This window comes from Triturus cristatus, chromosome 2_1 (genome assembly GCF_964204655.1).
Source record: "Triturus cristatus chromosome 2_1, aTriCri1.1, whole genome shotgun sequence".
NCBI classification, from domain to species: Eukaryota; Metazoa; Chordata; class Amphibia; order Caudata; family Salamandridae; genus Triturus; species Triturus cristatus.
In genome coordinates, this window is record NC_140581.1 from 1,051,299,831 (window position 1) to 1,051,313,758 (window position 13,928).

At 43.8% G+C, this 13,928-nt stretch overlaps 1 protein-coding gene across 1 annotated transcript in view; it reads left to right on the plus strand.

Moving 5' to 3' along the window:
* Positions 1-13,928, plus strand: part of ENPEP (glutamyl aminopeptidase) — a 299,623-nt gene that overhangs the window by 264,474 nt on the left and 21,221 nt on the right. Inside the window, exon 18 of the mRNA XM_085635692.1 lies at positions 1,768-1,908. Coding sequence (XP_085491818.1) covers positions 1,768-1,908 — 141 coding nt within the window. The remainder of the gene's footprint in view (positions 1-1,767; positions 1,909-13,928) is intronic.

Sequence of the window (13,928 nt, forward strand, 5' to 3'; positions counted from 1 at the left end):
CCCCCCGGCTAGAATACTTCTGCAAAAAGTAACTTTACAATTTGTTTAGAGCAAAGTCAAGGACACATGGAGATTTGTACAAAATAAAGATCCTAGTGGTAACAGCTCTTAAGTCAATTTTCCCTATTTCTTTGGTAACATTGGGGCTGATTAGGATGGCGGTGAACCCGCCACTGACAGGCTATCGGTGGCGGGTTCACCGCCATCGTGAGGCCATTTACCGCCTGCCATATTATTATGGCGGGTGGTACCTTGGCGCCGGAAACTCCGACCACCAAACATCCGACGGGCTCCTTGAGCCCACCTGTGCGGCGGAGGCCCTCAGCAAGTAATACAAGCCGGCGGTGCCTAGCAGGCACCCCCGGTCAGATTACAATGCTGGTTCCCCACTAGCCTTTCCATGGCGGTTCACCCTCCATGGAAAACCTGGCGGGAATGGCCTTTGGGGCCTGTTGCGGGCCCCTTGTGCAGGGGCAGTTGGTATTTGCACTTGGGGGGGGCACCTAAGGTGCCCAACTTACATTTCCCTGCACCACGTAGTGCAGGGAGATGTAATAAGTGTTGTTTTTATATTGTGGCGTATGCTGCTGCCAACCGCACCCGCCGCAATGTAAAATATGGGTAGTGCAACCGCCGTGGTGGCGGTCGCATCATAATTCCCCTGTGGGACGCATTGTAGGCGGGTGGTCCCACTTCCCGATACATGGCGGATGGACTGAAGTCCGTCCTCCATCGTAATCACCCCCATTGTTTGGGAAATATTCTACAAATGCCATCCAATTCAAAAATTTCTTTACTAAATTTCATGAAGTGTGCAGAAACAATGTGCCACTATTTCACATAACCCATATTTTTTTTATCTATAGCCCCTGGTGAAATATTCGGTTTTATTGGCCCCATCATTTACTACAATGTTTAGAATATATGAATTGTTTTGTGATTTGAATTGTGGACACTGGCTTGGGGAATAGAGAGAGCTAAGCATTCAAATCTATATTAATTCAGGATACATTTGAAATCATCGGAGTTTTCCTTATAGAATTTAACAGATCAAAGATTAGCTCTTATTCTGCAATTGTGGTTGTTTCTCAAAATCTCTGACCTGACGTAGTAACAAGCTACGTTAGGTTTCATAATATGAATAGCTGAGATAATTTATATCAAGCTTAACTGTAATGAAATGTCTATTTCTGCTTAAATAATCTTTGTTATTATTAGTCTGTTCAATGCCAGAGAATGCATTTATTCATGAAACTTGAATACATTGCTCTGTCCTGATTTCATACATTGAGATTTCAGAAATGTGTTTGCAGTTGGTGTTTAATTCTCTGACCTATCTGTCTAGAAAGAGACTAACACAAGATTCATACAGAGTACTGATTCAATAATATTACATTGGTATTAAGTACAGAATGATGTCATTCATTAAAAATGAATAGGCCAATGTAAGGTGATGTGTATGGCCCTTTAATGGCATTTCAAAAGATAAGGCAGTGATCTGTATACTCACTAGTCCACAAGGTAGTTAATTACAGGAATTGATAAGAGGTAGTTTGTAACACAATTTAAAATGTGAGGCTCAAGTTGTAATACTATTACACATTTTGGACTGTAAAAACAGGTGAAATTAGTTTTGTATGCCATTTACAATAAGCATATTTAAAAATTATTCTTGTGGATATGTATGACTACCTTTGAAAACAATTTAATTTGCATTCGAAGAACAAGAAGAACACAACCATACATTTTGCTTATTTTTCCTTCTAGGTATTTGAACTACCTTTACAACACAAGTCTTATCAAAAGTCAAGATCTGTTTACTGTCCTACAGTACATATCACAGAACAAATATGGGAAAATCATGGCATGGGACTGGCTGCGACTTAACTGGGACTTCCTAGTTAGCAGGTATGTTACAATTGCCATATCTCAGTGTTTGTCATTTCTCTGTCCTCATGAAAATGTTATGCCACTATGTAGAATTATACTAAATACATTCACTTGTCTGATACCTGTGTACTACAAGCTAAAGTGGAGGACCTTAACATCACAGAATGAAAGTCCCCTGGCCACTTGTTTTTCTTTTTTTGCAGAGTTTTATAGAGCGCAAACTTGACCCGAATCCAATCAGGTATCAGAGCGCTTCACATAGCACCAGTTACGTTACATGAGGACACAAAGCATTGTATTACAAAGCATTATGTCTGATTAAATATTCAAAATGGCTGTTTCTAGAGATTCATCTCACCTTCGACTGGAAATGCTAGACCATAAAAGGCTAATGAACAGATGTGTGAACTCCTTCATACATAGTTCACTAGTGTTGTTATGTTATGTTATGTTATGTTATGTTATGTTATGTTATGTTATGTTATTTTTATTTGTACCGCGCACAGCTGCCCCAGCAAAGGGGCGTCCTGGCGCTTTGAGAAGGTGAACACAACACAGCACTAAAAGCGGACAAAAGGAGACGAGACACAACAGATAAGCTAAACAAATAAAAAGGTCTTGATAGCCCGTCTAAACTGAAGGAGCTCATCGATGGCCCGGATTTGTGGAGGAAGAGAATTCCACCAACTCGCTGCCAGGACTCGAAAGGAGCGGCACCAATTCTGCTCAACTTAAAACGCGGGACCACTGCTAAGTTCTGGCCTAGCGATCTAAGAGTGAGAGAGGGGACATAGGGGATCAGCAATTTCTCCAAGATTTGTGGGGGATTACCCTTTAGGATTTCAAATGCAAAGCAGAGAACCTTAAATCTAATCCTCTGCTGCACAGGGAGCCAGTGGAGAGAGCGCAGAGTATTGGACACCGAGCATCGCCTAGGCAGACCTGTCACCAGTCGGGCCGCAGCGTTTTGAACCCGCTGGGGCCGCAGAAATTCTGACTGGTTTATCCCCGCCAGTAGGAAGCTGGCATAGTCCAGCCTGGACAGCACTGATGCTTGGACCACCAGCTGTCTTGTGGGTGCATCAAAGAATTTGAGGATGGGTCGAAGTCCTCTGATGATGCCATAGCAAGAAGCCGCCACCTTCTTGGTATGACAGATGAAACTCAGAGAAGGATCAAGCCACACCCCCAAGTTTTTTATCTCCGCCGCTGGGAGGGGAGTCACACCCAACTCCGAAGGCCACCATTTTTCATCCCACAAAGCCACCTGTTTACCAACCACCATAATCTCCGTCTTCTTGGTGTTTAACTGGAGACAGTTGGAATTCATCCAGTTAGCCACTTCCCGCAGACCATCACAGAACCTGGGAGCCTCCAGGTCTGAGTCCCCACTCAGTGTGACCGCCAGCTGCGTGTCATCTGCGTAAGAGACCATGGTCAGGCCCCACCGCTTGACGACCGCAGCCAACGGTCTCACATACAGATTGAAAAGGGTGGGACTCAGTGAAGACCCCTGTGGGACTCCCTGGTCTAGCGGGTAGGATGACGACTTACCGGGCGGGATCGCCACCTGGAATGACCTATCCGTAAGGAAGGAACGAAACCAGTGCAAGGCGGAGCCAGAAACGCCCACCTCCTCAAGACGCCGAATCAGAATCCCGTGCGAGACCGTGTCGAAGGCGGCACTAAGATCTAATAACAGTAGTGCCGCCGTCCGACCGGAATCCAGCACGGAACGCAGATGCTCGACCATCGAGAGAAGGGCCGTCTCCGTGCTGTGACCCGCACGGAACCCGTTCTGGGTAGGGTCGAGAATGTTAAGCCTACCAAGATGGTCTGTAAGAGTGGCATTCACATGGGCCTCCGCTATTTTCGTGGCCCAAGGGAGAAGGGAGATAGGGTGGTAGCTTTCAGGTTTAAGGGGGTTAAGGGTCGCCTTCTTCAGAATTGGCGTGACTACTGCCTGCTTCCATCTAACGGGAACCACTCCAGAAGAGAGAGACAGGTTGATCAAGGACAGCACCGGGGTACGGCAAACCGGTGCCAGGGTCTTGAGTTGGGCCGGTTTCAGCGTGTCTGCCGGAGATCCAGACTTGATTTTGGCGCTGAGAAAGTCAAACACCTCCAGAGATAAGGGGGGTAAGATGGAAAGACATTCCCCCTCACCTAAGGTGCGACCAACCTGCTCTAGCATCAGGGAACCCGTTGGGAAAGTGCGATAGATGGCTTGCACTTTTTCATGGAAGAAAGAGGCCAAACCCTCACAGTGTGAGTCCGAGCATATTTCCACTGCAGTTGCTCTCTTCACCATCAAGTCCTTTAATACTTTAAAAATAAGTTTCGATGGATTGGCAGAGTTCTGAAACTGTTGAGCATAAAAGGAAGCGCGAGTTTGACACACTGCCCTGTGATAAATCTTGACCTTGGCCAGATAACATATTTTCAGATCTGGGTCGTACGACTTCCTACATAATCTTTCGGCCTGTCTACAGGCCCTCTTAAGAGATGCCAAGGAAGTGTCATACCAAGGGCTCGGCTCCTTCCGGTTACACTTGGACCAACACATAGGAATCAGAGAATCGAGGGCACCAGATATCCACTCACAGAAGGAGTCGTATCCACAATCGACCTCGGTGAGCGGACCTAAAGGAACCTTCTCGAGCTGATGGTAAAAATCCTCCAGTCTTAATTTGTTCCAGTGTCGTTTAAGAACAAGTCTATCCTGAGATAGAAAAGGAGAGTCAGACAAAGAGCATGCCGTTTTCACCAGCATGTGGTCTGTCCAGACCAACTGGGAGGAACCAAGAACTCTGAGTCCTTCTAGATTTGTGAAGAACGGGTCAAGAATATGACCACCTTTATGTGTGGGGAAAGTAATCATCTGCGAGAGCTGTAAAGCCTCAAGATCCGCCAGAAAGCTCCTAATAAAGGGTAAAGAAGGGCAGTCCAAATGGAGATTAAGATCTCCCACAACATTAAAATTTGCGCATCCTAGTGCCTCTATGCTAATATACTCAGGAAGAGCAGCCCTAAAAACAGAGTCACAGCCCGGAGGCCGGTAAATTAATAACCCAGAGAAGGTAAACTGGTGACTAAACGCTATTTTAAATAGGGCACCCTCACACCCCAAAAGTTCAGCGGCTTTCCACTCGCAGGGAAAACACCGTTTGGTGGCCATCGCAATACCTCCACCTCTAGTCGTCCGATTTAAAGTGAAAATAGCATACTCTGGGGGAAAGGCTAGGTTAATTATCGAGGAGTCAGAGTCCTGGAGCCACGTTTCCGTCAGAAAAAGCACATCCGGCGAACCATCAATAAGAAGGTCGTAAACCTCCTGATGGTGCTTTACCACAGATCTGACGTTTAAGCTCCAGATACTCAGGTCCCGTTGTCCTATCCTCTTCATAACAGGCCCCAAGGAGCGTATAAGAGAGGGGGGTTCCAATGACCAAGCACCACACCTACAATGATATGGGCCACACAGCGGGACTACAGGCGAAAACTCGCAGCGTGTACATCGGTCCCGAAGGGCCAGTAGATCGGCTCTACTATAAGTTCTCAAAAGTATAGTCATGATGGCCAGGTCCAGAGTTCTGCCGTGAACCGCTCTTCCTTAGCGCGGACGGGCAGGACTCTGGCACGACTCAGGCACAGCGAAGGCACGCCCACTGCGCGTAACCGCTGCGCGTTGGAGGGAGCTTTAAATAGGCGTCCCTCCACTCAGCCAGAGCGCTAGACCGCTCGTCAGCAACACCCACCCAGAGTGACCACCACTCCAAGATGGCGCCCAAAGTGACCACCACTCCAAGATGGCGCCCAAAGCCAATCCCACCCCAGAGACCGGACCCGCCAAAACAGCGGTGAAGGAACCGATTAGAGTGCAGGTGAGGGGGTTACAATAAATCCTATTAAAATCAGGGCAAAATACAACTAAGAAAAACACAAATAGTTATAAGGGTAGCTTTAAAAATGATAGCGCGGTATTGAGGCGCATAGCGCGATGCAAAGCGCGAGTACCTTCTCAGGGCAGTCCACAGGGCAGGTCGCCTTAAATAGGCGTCCCTCCACTCAGCCGGAGCGCTAGACCGCTCGTCAGCAGTGTGTCGGAGAAGAAAGGCAAAGAGGGCTAAGTAAAAAAGTAAAAAATTGTGAAGTCTGATGGATATATGTTGTTAGTGAATTGTGATGTCAGAGTAGTACTATTGATTTTTAATTGTACATTTTAGAGATCATATTAGTGATCTGTCAGAGTGCTGATAGCAGATATTTTCGAGGCTCACTTTATGGACCACTGAATCTGAAAATTACCATTCACTGTAACAGGAGTTGAACCTGTGTGCTACAGGCATCTGAACCGTACACTACCTACCCCTTTCTAGAGTCATTGTCCTGCCACAGATGAACAGCCTTAGATATGCTGCATATTTCTGTATTGGATCGAAGGGTTTTACCAGTGCTTCTACTCAGAGTGTGAAAATCGACTGAGCTTTTTTTTGGTTAGAATTGCCATATACACCACCTAGAAAACAATTGACACAGGAACAGAGGAGGCAGATGCTATACTTTTCAATGTACTTGAGATTCACACTTAGCTCAAAATGTATCTGCAGATATTTTGTGGAGGTGAGAGAACTTCCCTTAGAAGAAAATAGTGTCCTTGCATATTCTTCCATACCAGGCACTGTGGATACTCCACATTAGTATGTCTGATCACCTGAAGAGTACTAGAGCTACGAACAGAACAGTAGATTCAAAATTGCGACCCGTCGGAGATATATTTAATTGATTACAGTACTTATTTCATGTTTGCAGCAGGAACATCAATCAATAATCTTATAAAGCGCAACTACTCACCCATGATGGGGGTATGGGGGTCTGTGGTTCAGTCAAAGAGCCAGGTCTTGAAGTCCTTCCTGAATTGTGGCAGCGATGGTGATTGCCTGAGGTGTAGAGGCAGGGAGTTCCAAGTCATCAGTCACTAGAACCTCAGTTAATTTCAAGCTCTTCACTTCCTGCATCTGTTGTCAATTAAACATTTATATCAAGCATCCAGGAGAATGGAAAAATGTTTGGGGTGGAACGAGTACATGGCTGCTCACCATCAGCATATTTCCTCATGGAAGCCAGAGCAGTTAAAATACATTCTTGAGGTAATACATATGGGTGGGAATGAGACAGGGTCTAATTGGTGCTTAACTTTGCATCACAGTCTTTATTCAATATTTGCATTATTCATCTTTAAAATATAGATGAGTAAAATGCACCATAATTAAAAAGAGAGAGTCATCAAACTAACATCACCGAGTATTAAAAGATTATTCATCAATCTCTTAACTCTTGAATATGAATTGTACAAACAATAATTATTAAAACCCGTCCACACTATGAGATATAATGGGTCCTTTTAAATATATATATTGTGGAGGATGCAGCTGCTCGGGAGGATATGGGCAACTACCTACTGAACTCCAAAAATGTAACCAAATCCTGCCATTTGTACTGCATTGCTCAGAAGTGTCTGACCTAGATATTGTTGCAAACAATGCCATATATAAAAGTTTATAAAATTGGTTGTACAAAACACTTATATTTGATCAGTGGCAAATGCACTACCAATTAGTGTGCTTCTGAATTTTCTCATTTCATCCAATCAAATTGTGTGCTTTGCCATTGCTATACTCATTAAGTGGTCTTTGACATACAATTTCCTAAATGTAATATTCGCCATGTCTTGCATGCTAGCAATATTTTGGGTTCCTTTGCTCAAAGAGAGCCTACTAGTGGTATCAACAAGGGAATCAAGAACCACAGGATGAGAGACCCAATTTGGTGAAGTAAGTATAGGAAATCCTAATGAGGTTTATACATTGGGTCAGTTAAGCAAGGTTTAGGTCTAGTTCTGAACATACATTCCCCATTGTAACTGTGCTACAGAAATGTCAACTACTAAAATGTCAAAGTAGGTATATACAGGTAAACATAGATTTACTATAGTTAACTCCCTAATCCCTAAGTGTAAGGACACTTGCCCCAACGATGCAGAGCAGTGGCACCTCTCTATAGTCAAATAGTTGTCAAGGTATGATATTGATATTACATCCTGTGGCCTGCATTCCTTTTGGAGGGAATTGCTTGACTATTACTGTAACTGCAAGTATAATTTCTTTCTAATTGATTCTTCTTCCCTACAACAACACACACTGCTCATTATTTGGATAGGTACAGTGGTATGTAACCTTGGTCCTTAGGAACGCCACTGACTATCTGGGCATAGTGAATTGCCAAAACATGTAGACATAGGGCCAGATGTACGACCATTTGGAATTGCAACTCGCAAATTGCAAAAAATAGTGAGTCGCAATTTGGGAGTCGCAATTCCAAATGTACAACAGTGTCAGAGACACTGTTAGCGATTCCCAATGGGGTCGCAAACTGCGAAGCTTATCAATATTCACGAGGCACTCACATTTTTCGACCCCATTGAGTATTGCTGGCCCTCCCAGGAATGGTGGCCTGCTGGTTTCAGCAGACCACCATGTCTGGGACTTCTTTTAAATAAAGCAGCTTTATTTTTTTTAAATGCAGCCCATTTTCCTTAAAGGAAATCGGGATGCATTTGAAAAAAAATTAAAAGTTTTTGTTTAATTTTTTACGAGCAGGCAGTGGTCCCTGGGACCACTGTCTGCCCTAAATAATATTTACGCATGCTTTTGCTAAGGGGAAGGGGTCCCCTGGGGACTGCTTCCCATTTGCGACTGCATTACCACCTACTTGAAGTAGGTGGTAAATTGCGACTGTTTTGCGACCGCAATTGCGGTCAGAAAACAGTCATACATAGGGCTCAGAGTCGCAATTTGGAAGGGACGCCCTTGAAACGCCCCTTCCTAATAGCGAGTCGCAAACGCTATTTGGCGAGTTGCAAATAAATTGTGACTCGCTAAAAAGCATTTGCACATGGCCCTGTAGGGTTTTTGCATGCGCAAACGGGTTGCAGACCCGCATGCAAAAACCAGTCGTACATCGGGGCCATAATGTTTAGATGTAGGAATAATAATTCCTAACATCCTTTGTTATTTTTTTACATTTTATTACATTTCCAGTGGTATATCCCTATATAATTGTATCCAGTGTTCTTTCAGGATCCCATCTTGTACAAATAAATTCTTCCCCATAATGAGCTCCTATTTTGAAGAACTTTCAGGCATGGTATCTGCCTTGAATGAGTAGGGGACCGGATGATGAATCATGCTACCATTGGTGGATTAGTGCCCTTCGTCCTATAATAATATATGCCAAAAACAAATTTTAATGTTGTGATTGAGTTTTCTTATAGATTCATTCTTATATCTACTTATGAATAATAAAGTCCCTCAGACAACATCACTGAGAAGATGTACCGAATGCGCTTCAGCCCACAGTTAAAGGACATTCGTTCCATTTAGCTACTTTCTGCACTTCACGTGAAGAATGTCATTTCAGAAACCTCGTAACATCTCCCACCCTATATTTAACAGAAACCCTTTCAGGTATGTCGTCCATGTGTGTCACTGACTTGAATAGCTATGTGGATTCCCTTTGCCCTCTACGCATCATGAAACTACAACATAGTCTGCAACTCACTCACTTCCGATTATTAAATATAGGTCTTTCTCACCTAGGACTGTAAAGTTTGGTCTGCTAACTAAAGTATGAAAGGAAGGGTTCAAGGAGGGGTTGACAAAGCTGAACTGTGGGCTCCTTGGCTGTTCCATCCAGCGACTGCACCAAGGGTACTTATGGCTACTTTGGGAGGAAATATGAAAACAGATCTCCCTCCACCTTTGAATTAAGGGAACATTCAAGATAAGCACAAACTGACTGTGGGCCCGATTCACAGAACTAATCTGAGACAAAATCCTAAACTTACTACTTTTGGTATTCACAGAATGCACTTACTACTTTTGGTTAAACTTACTACTTTTGGTATTCACAGAAGGCATTTAATAGTAGGAAAGTTAGTTTACTACTACTAAATGCCTTCTGTGAATACCAAAAGTAGTATCCATACTCATGTTCTCTTTACCTTCTATGTCAGTGGATAAGAGGATATGAAATCTCTTTCGTACCGCATTTGACATTCCTATAGCTTGCTTCCAAAGCTACATGGCATGTGTCCGTTCCTGCTTGTTGACAGAATATTGTAGTTGTACTGGTCATGAGAATCAGAACTATTTCCCATGGATTAATAGAAAACATATATTTAGATACACATATTACTCTGAGAGCTAAATTATGTCATGTTCCTCACCCTTCATAGATTAAAGATCTTGAACCATAAAAGCCCCAAGTATTATTTGTCATTCATATTCTCAAAACCTTCTTTTGAGTGGCAAATCTGCCAACAGGAAGCAGAAAGGCACCCCTAGCATTTGTCTCCGAAACTCACCTGCGAAAACATTGTTCAGACAGGTGCCTTCGATGCAATTCAGCTCTTTTGATGTATTTTCCACTGGAATTGGGAACTTCTAACCATCTGAATGTGCTATACCTGAATTCACTTACACTGTAAGTCTCAAGACCGTATTCCACCCTACAATACCAGACCCATAGCTAATATTTCCCCCATCACTGGAAACTGAAGCTCATTTGCCAGAAGTGGATTGGTAATAATAGTCTGGATGCCATTTGGTAACATGAATGGTGACCTCCTTTATGGAAATGTCAGCGCGGGTGAGAGGGTGCCTATCGTGGATTCATATACTTAGAGAAAATGGATGACACAGTGCACATTGAAGCATGGTGTGGAAACAACCAGTGTATTATCACCTTCAAAAGATTGTAGAAAACGTACCCCACTTCAGACAATTGAGCTACAGGGATGAAACTTCCGCCAAAACATGTGAAATTATGTCCCCCCTGGATGTGGAAGATGGTAGTCTGAAAGGGGTGCAGTGCTGGAATAAACCCTGTTGAGACTAGGGGTGGGCGGAATTTGCGAAAGTGAGTTTCGCAAATTATCGCGAAAATGTTAAAAATATCCGCAAACAAGCGGAAATATCGCGAAGATGCGGAAGTTTTTTTCCTGCCTGTTTGGGGTATTTTCTGCGTGGTCGCGGCTCGCCAACTTACCCATGCGATTGCTTGCGGGCGCGGCCATCTTGTTTTCACTCTTCTCGCGGTGCATAATCGCGAGAAGAAAGACGTGATCGCGCGACCAATGACATTACTGCGGGCACGAACTGTCGCGAGACAGCGCAAATGGCTACCAGCAATCCAACATCTCGTGGAGAACGCGACCGGATCGGGAAAACTTGTCGGCGAACGCGGGCATTCAGGTAAGGCGATCGCGCGCACGCGAGAATGTATTATTTTACAGCGCGAGCAAGAAACAAATTATCGCTAAGCTGCGGAATGCGGAAATTTTGACATTTTCGCGCTCTCTGCGGAACGCGAAAATGTCAAATTATCGCAATTTCCGCGAATGGAATGGAAATTTAGCCCAGGCCTAGTTGAGACCCCAAAGCAGTCGAAATTTCATGTCCCCCCTTGCAAATTATCTCCTAACACGTTTTTAATTTACCAACCAACAATTTTAATAAACCAATTTTATTACACAAAACTAAACATTAACAATTATTGTTATTAAACAAAAGTGGTTAACCAACAAAACGTTAAATATTCAATGGGTACATTACATTAATACAATATTTTCTCCATAGAGTCTTTCATGTACATTTTTCGTTTTGTTTAGTTGATTTTTTAAAATCTTTTGGAAACAATTTAAGAAAGCTGTTGTGTTTACTTACTTCTGTCCTCGCGACTTGCCTCGCGCTGCCTTCTGCCTCGAGCCTTCGCCCAAGGTTCCATGACATTTACCCGTTCTATTATGGAACCTTGGGCGAGGGTGACGGTTGGAGCGACAGTTTAGTTCTGCCAGTTAGAGTGTCAGACGCCTCTTGGTGTCAGGGCGTTACTGGATTAAACTTTTATTATTATATCCTTACCTGACTTCGGATTTCATCATTACAAATTGGCGACGAGTGCCCTGACGCCACTGCGGACCTGCGTTCGTATCCTTCACGACCCTCGTGTACCTTCCAGACGGCGTCGAATTCTGCCACGTTGGTGCTGGGGACGACCTTCGTGGACCATCGGGACGGCGTTGAATTCAGCTGTTCAAATTACGGTGAGATCCATGCCGACTTGTGTTGTGGCGCTCTCCCGCTTAGACATTGGATTTTGAGGCATTGACTGTTGTACTTCGCTGCCGTGCGCTTGACTCGCCCCACGCCTCGCTTCAAAAGGGACGTTGCCTCTTTCTGGCGGTTTCCTGTGTTCATTCTAAGGCGCTTCACCTCAGGGTTTCAGCAAGTGCGCACCTTCCGCGTCACTGGAACGCAGTGGCGGACATTTTGGATTGGGCTCCACTCAAACCTCAGCGGCCATTTTAGGAGCGTCTTGTATGCATTTACACGTTTCAAATCTTCATTTCTTCACAGTGATGCGCTCACTCAAGTTTAATTGAAATTAATTGATGCGCACACTGTCTGCTGCCATCCCTATCATTTTGGATGGTTTTTGTTTAACAATTATTACATAGTATATTTCACGGTAACTGCTACCACTGCGAAATTGAAGTTTTACTTCACTATTATTACTACAGTTGGCTCTTCAGTGATGCACACACTGCCTTGTGCGTCTTCATGATATTACTTTAGCTTTCTCACGTTGTGTATCTTTTCCTTTGTTTCTCATTGTTATCTCTCTTTTCCTTATCCCTTCTTATTCTGCTCTTGCACTCTTCTTATTTATTTATTTCCTCATTCTCTTTCTTCTTGTGTTTTCTTTCTTCCTTTCGTCCTTTCCACTTTGTCATGGCTTCAGGCAATATTTGGAACCTTTCTCCACCTCAACCCTTCATTCCTGCGCCAGGTGATTCGTCTCTTAAATGGGAAGATTGGCGTGAATACTTCGAGAATTATATCTCTACTTTTGATGAAGAAGTTGAGGAACTTACTCCAGAAAGGAAGAAGAAAATTTTGCTGCACTGCGTGGGAGCGAAAACTATGAAGATTTATATCAGCATTAATAAGAAAGTGAGAGCTGCAGGGGATGACGACGTTTATGCTCATGCCTTAGAGGATCTTACTAATTACTTCAAACCTACTGTTTGCGTGTCAGTCCACAGGTACAAGTTCTTTCATCGCAAGCAAAATTCAGAGGAGTCCATTGAAGATTTTGTCTCCGCACTTAAAAACTTGGCTTTAACCTGCAGATTTGGTGGGCTTCATGATGAATTCATTCGTGACCAGATAATTATGCGTTCTGCGAATCGTGAGATCCAGGAGAAACTGTGGGCTAAAGGAGAAGCTCCTCTCCAAGAGATCATTGACATGGTCAAGAGAACAGAATTAACAGGTAGATGCGCCAAGGCTGTTTTTTCCGAAAAGAAAAGTCAACATTCTGAGGAGGATCAGACTATTGTGGCCAAAGTGAAACACTCTAGAAATACTACCAAGACGTCTTCTCATGAACCTAAAACTAGGAATGAATCTTCGTCGAAAGTCATGTTGACTGGTAACAAAAGATGTTTTAGATGTGGGAGCAAATTCCATTTGGCGAACGACAAAAACTGCTCTGCCCTTAAACAGAAGTGTACCAAGTGTGGAATTGTTGGGCACTTTGCAAAAATGTGTCATAGCAAGCAAAGGAAGAATTCTAACGTGAAAGTAGTCGTACCTGATGGATATGACATGTCGGATTCCTCTGATGAGGATGACATGAATCTTTTTGTGCTACTGGTTGATGATGACGTTCTGAATGTGAAGGGCAAAAGCAAAAAACCTGTCTGCCATATGGAGATTGGTGGAGTGAACATTGCCATAGTAGCTGATTCGGGTTCACCCTATACAATTGTTAACAGAGGTGTCTGGGAGGAAAAATTCATTCCTGTGATAGGCCGTAAGCTTGCCAGTCCTGACATTTCACCTAAGACTTTCACAGGAGAACCTATCGATGTTTTGGGTTACAGGGAACTGCCTTTCTTGTTCAAAGACAGA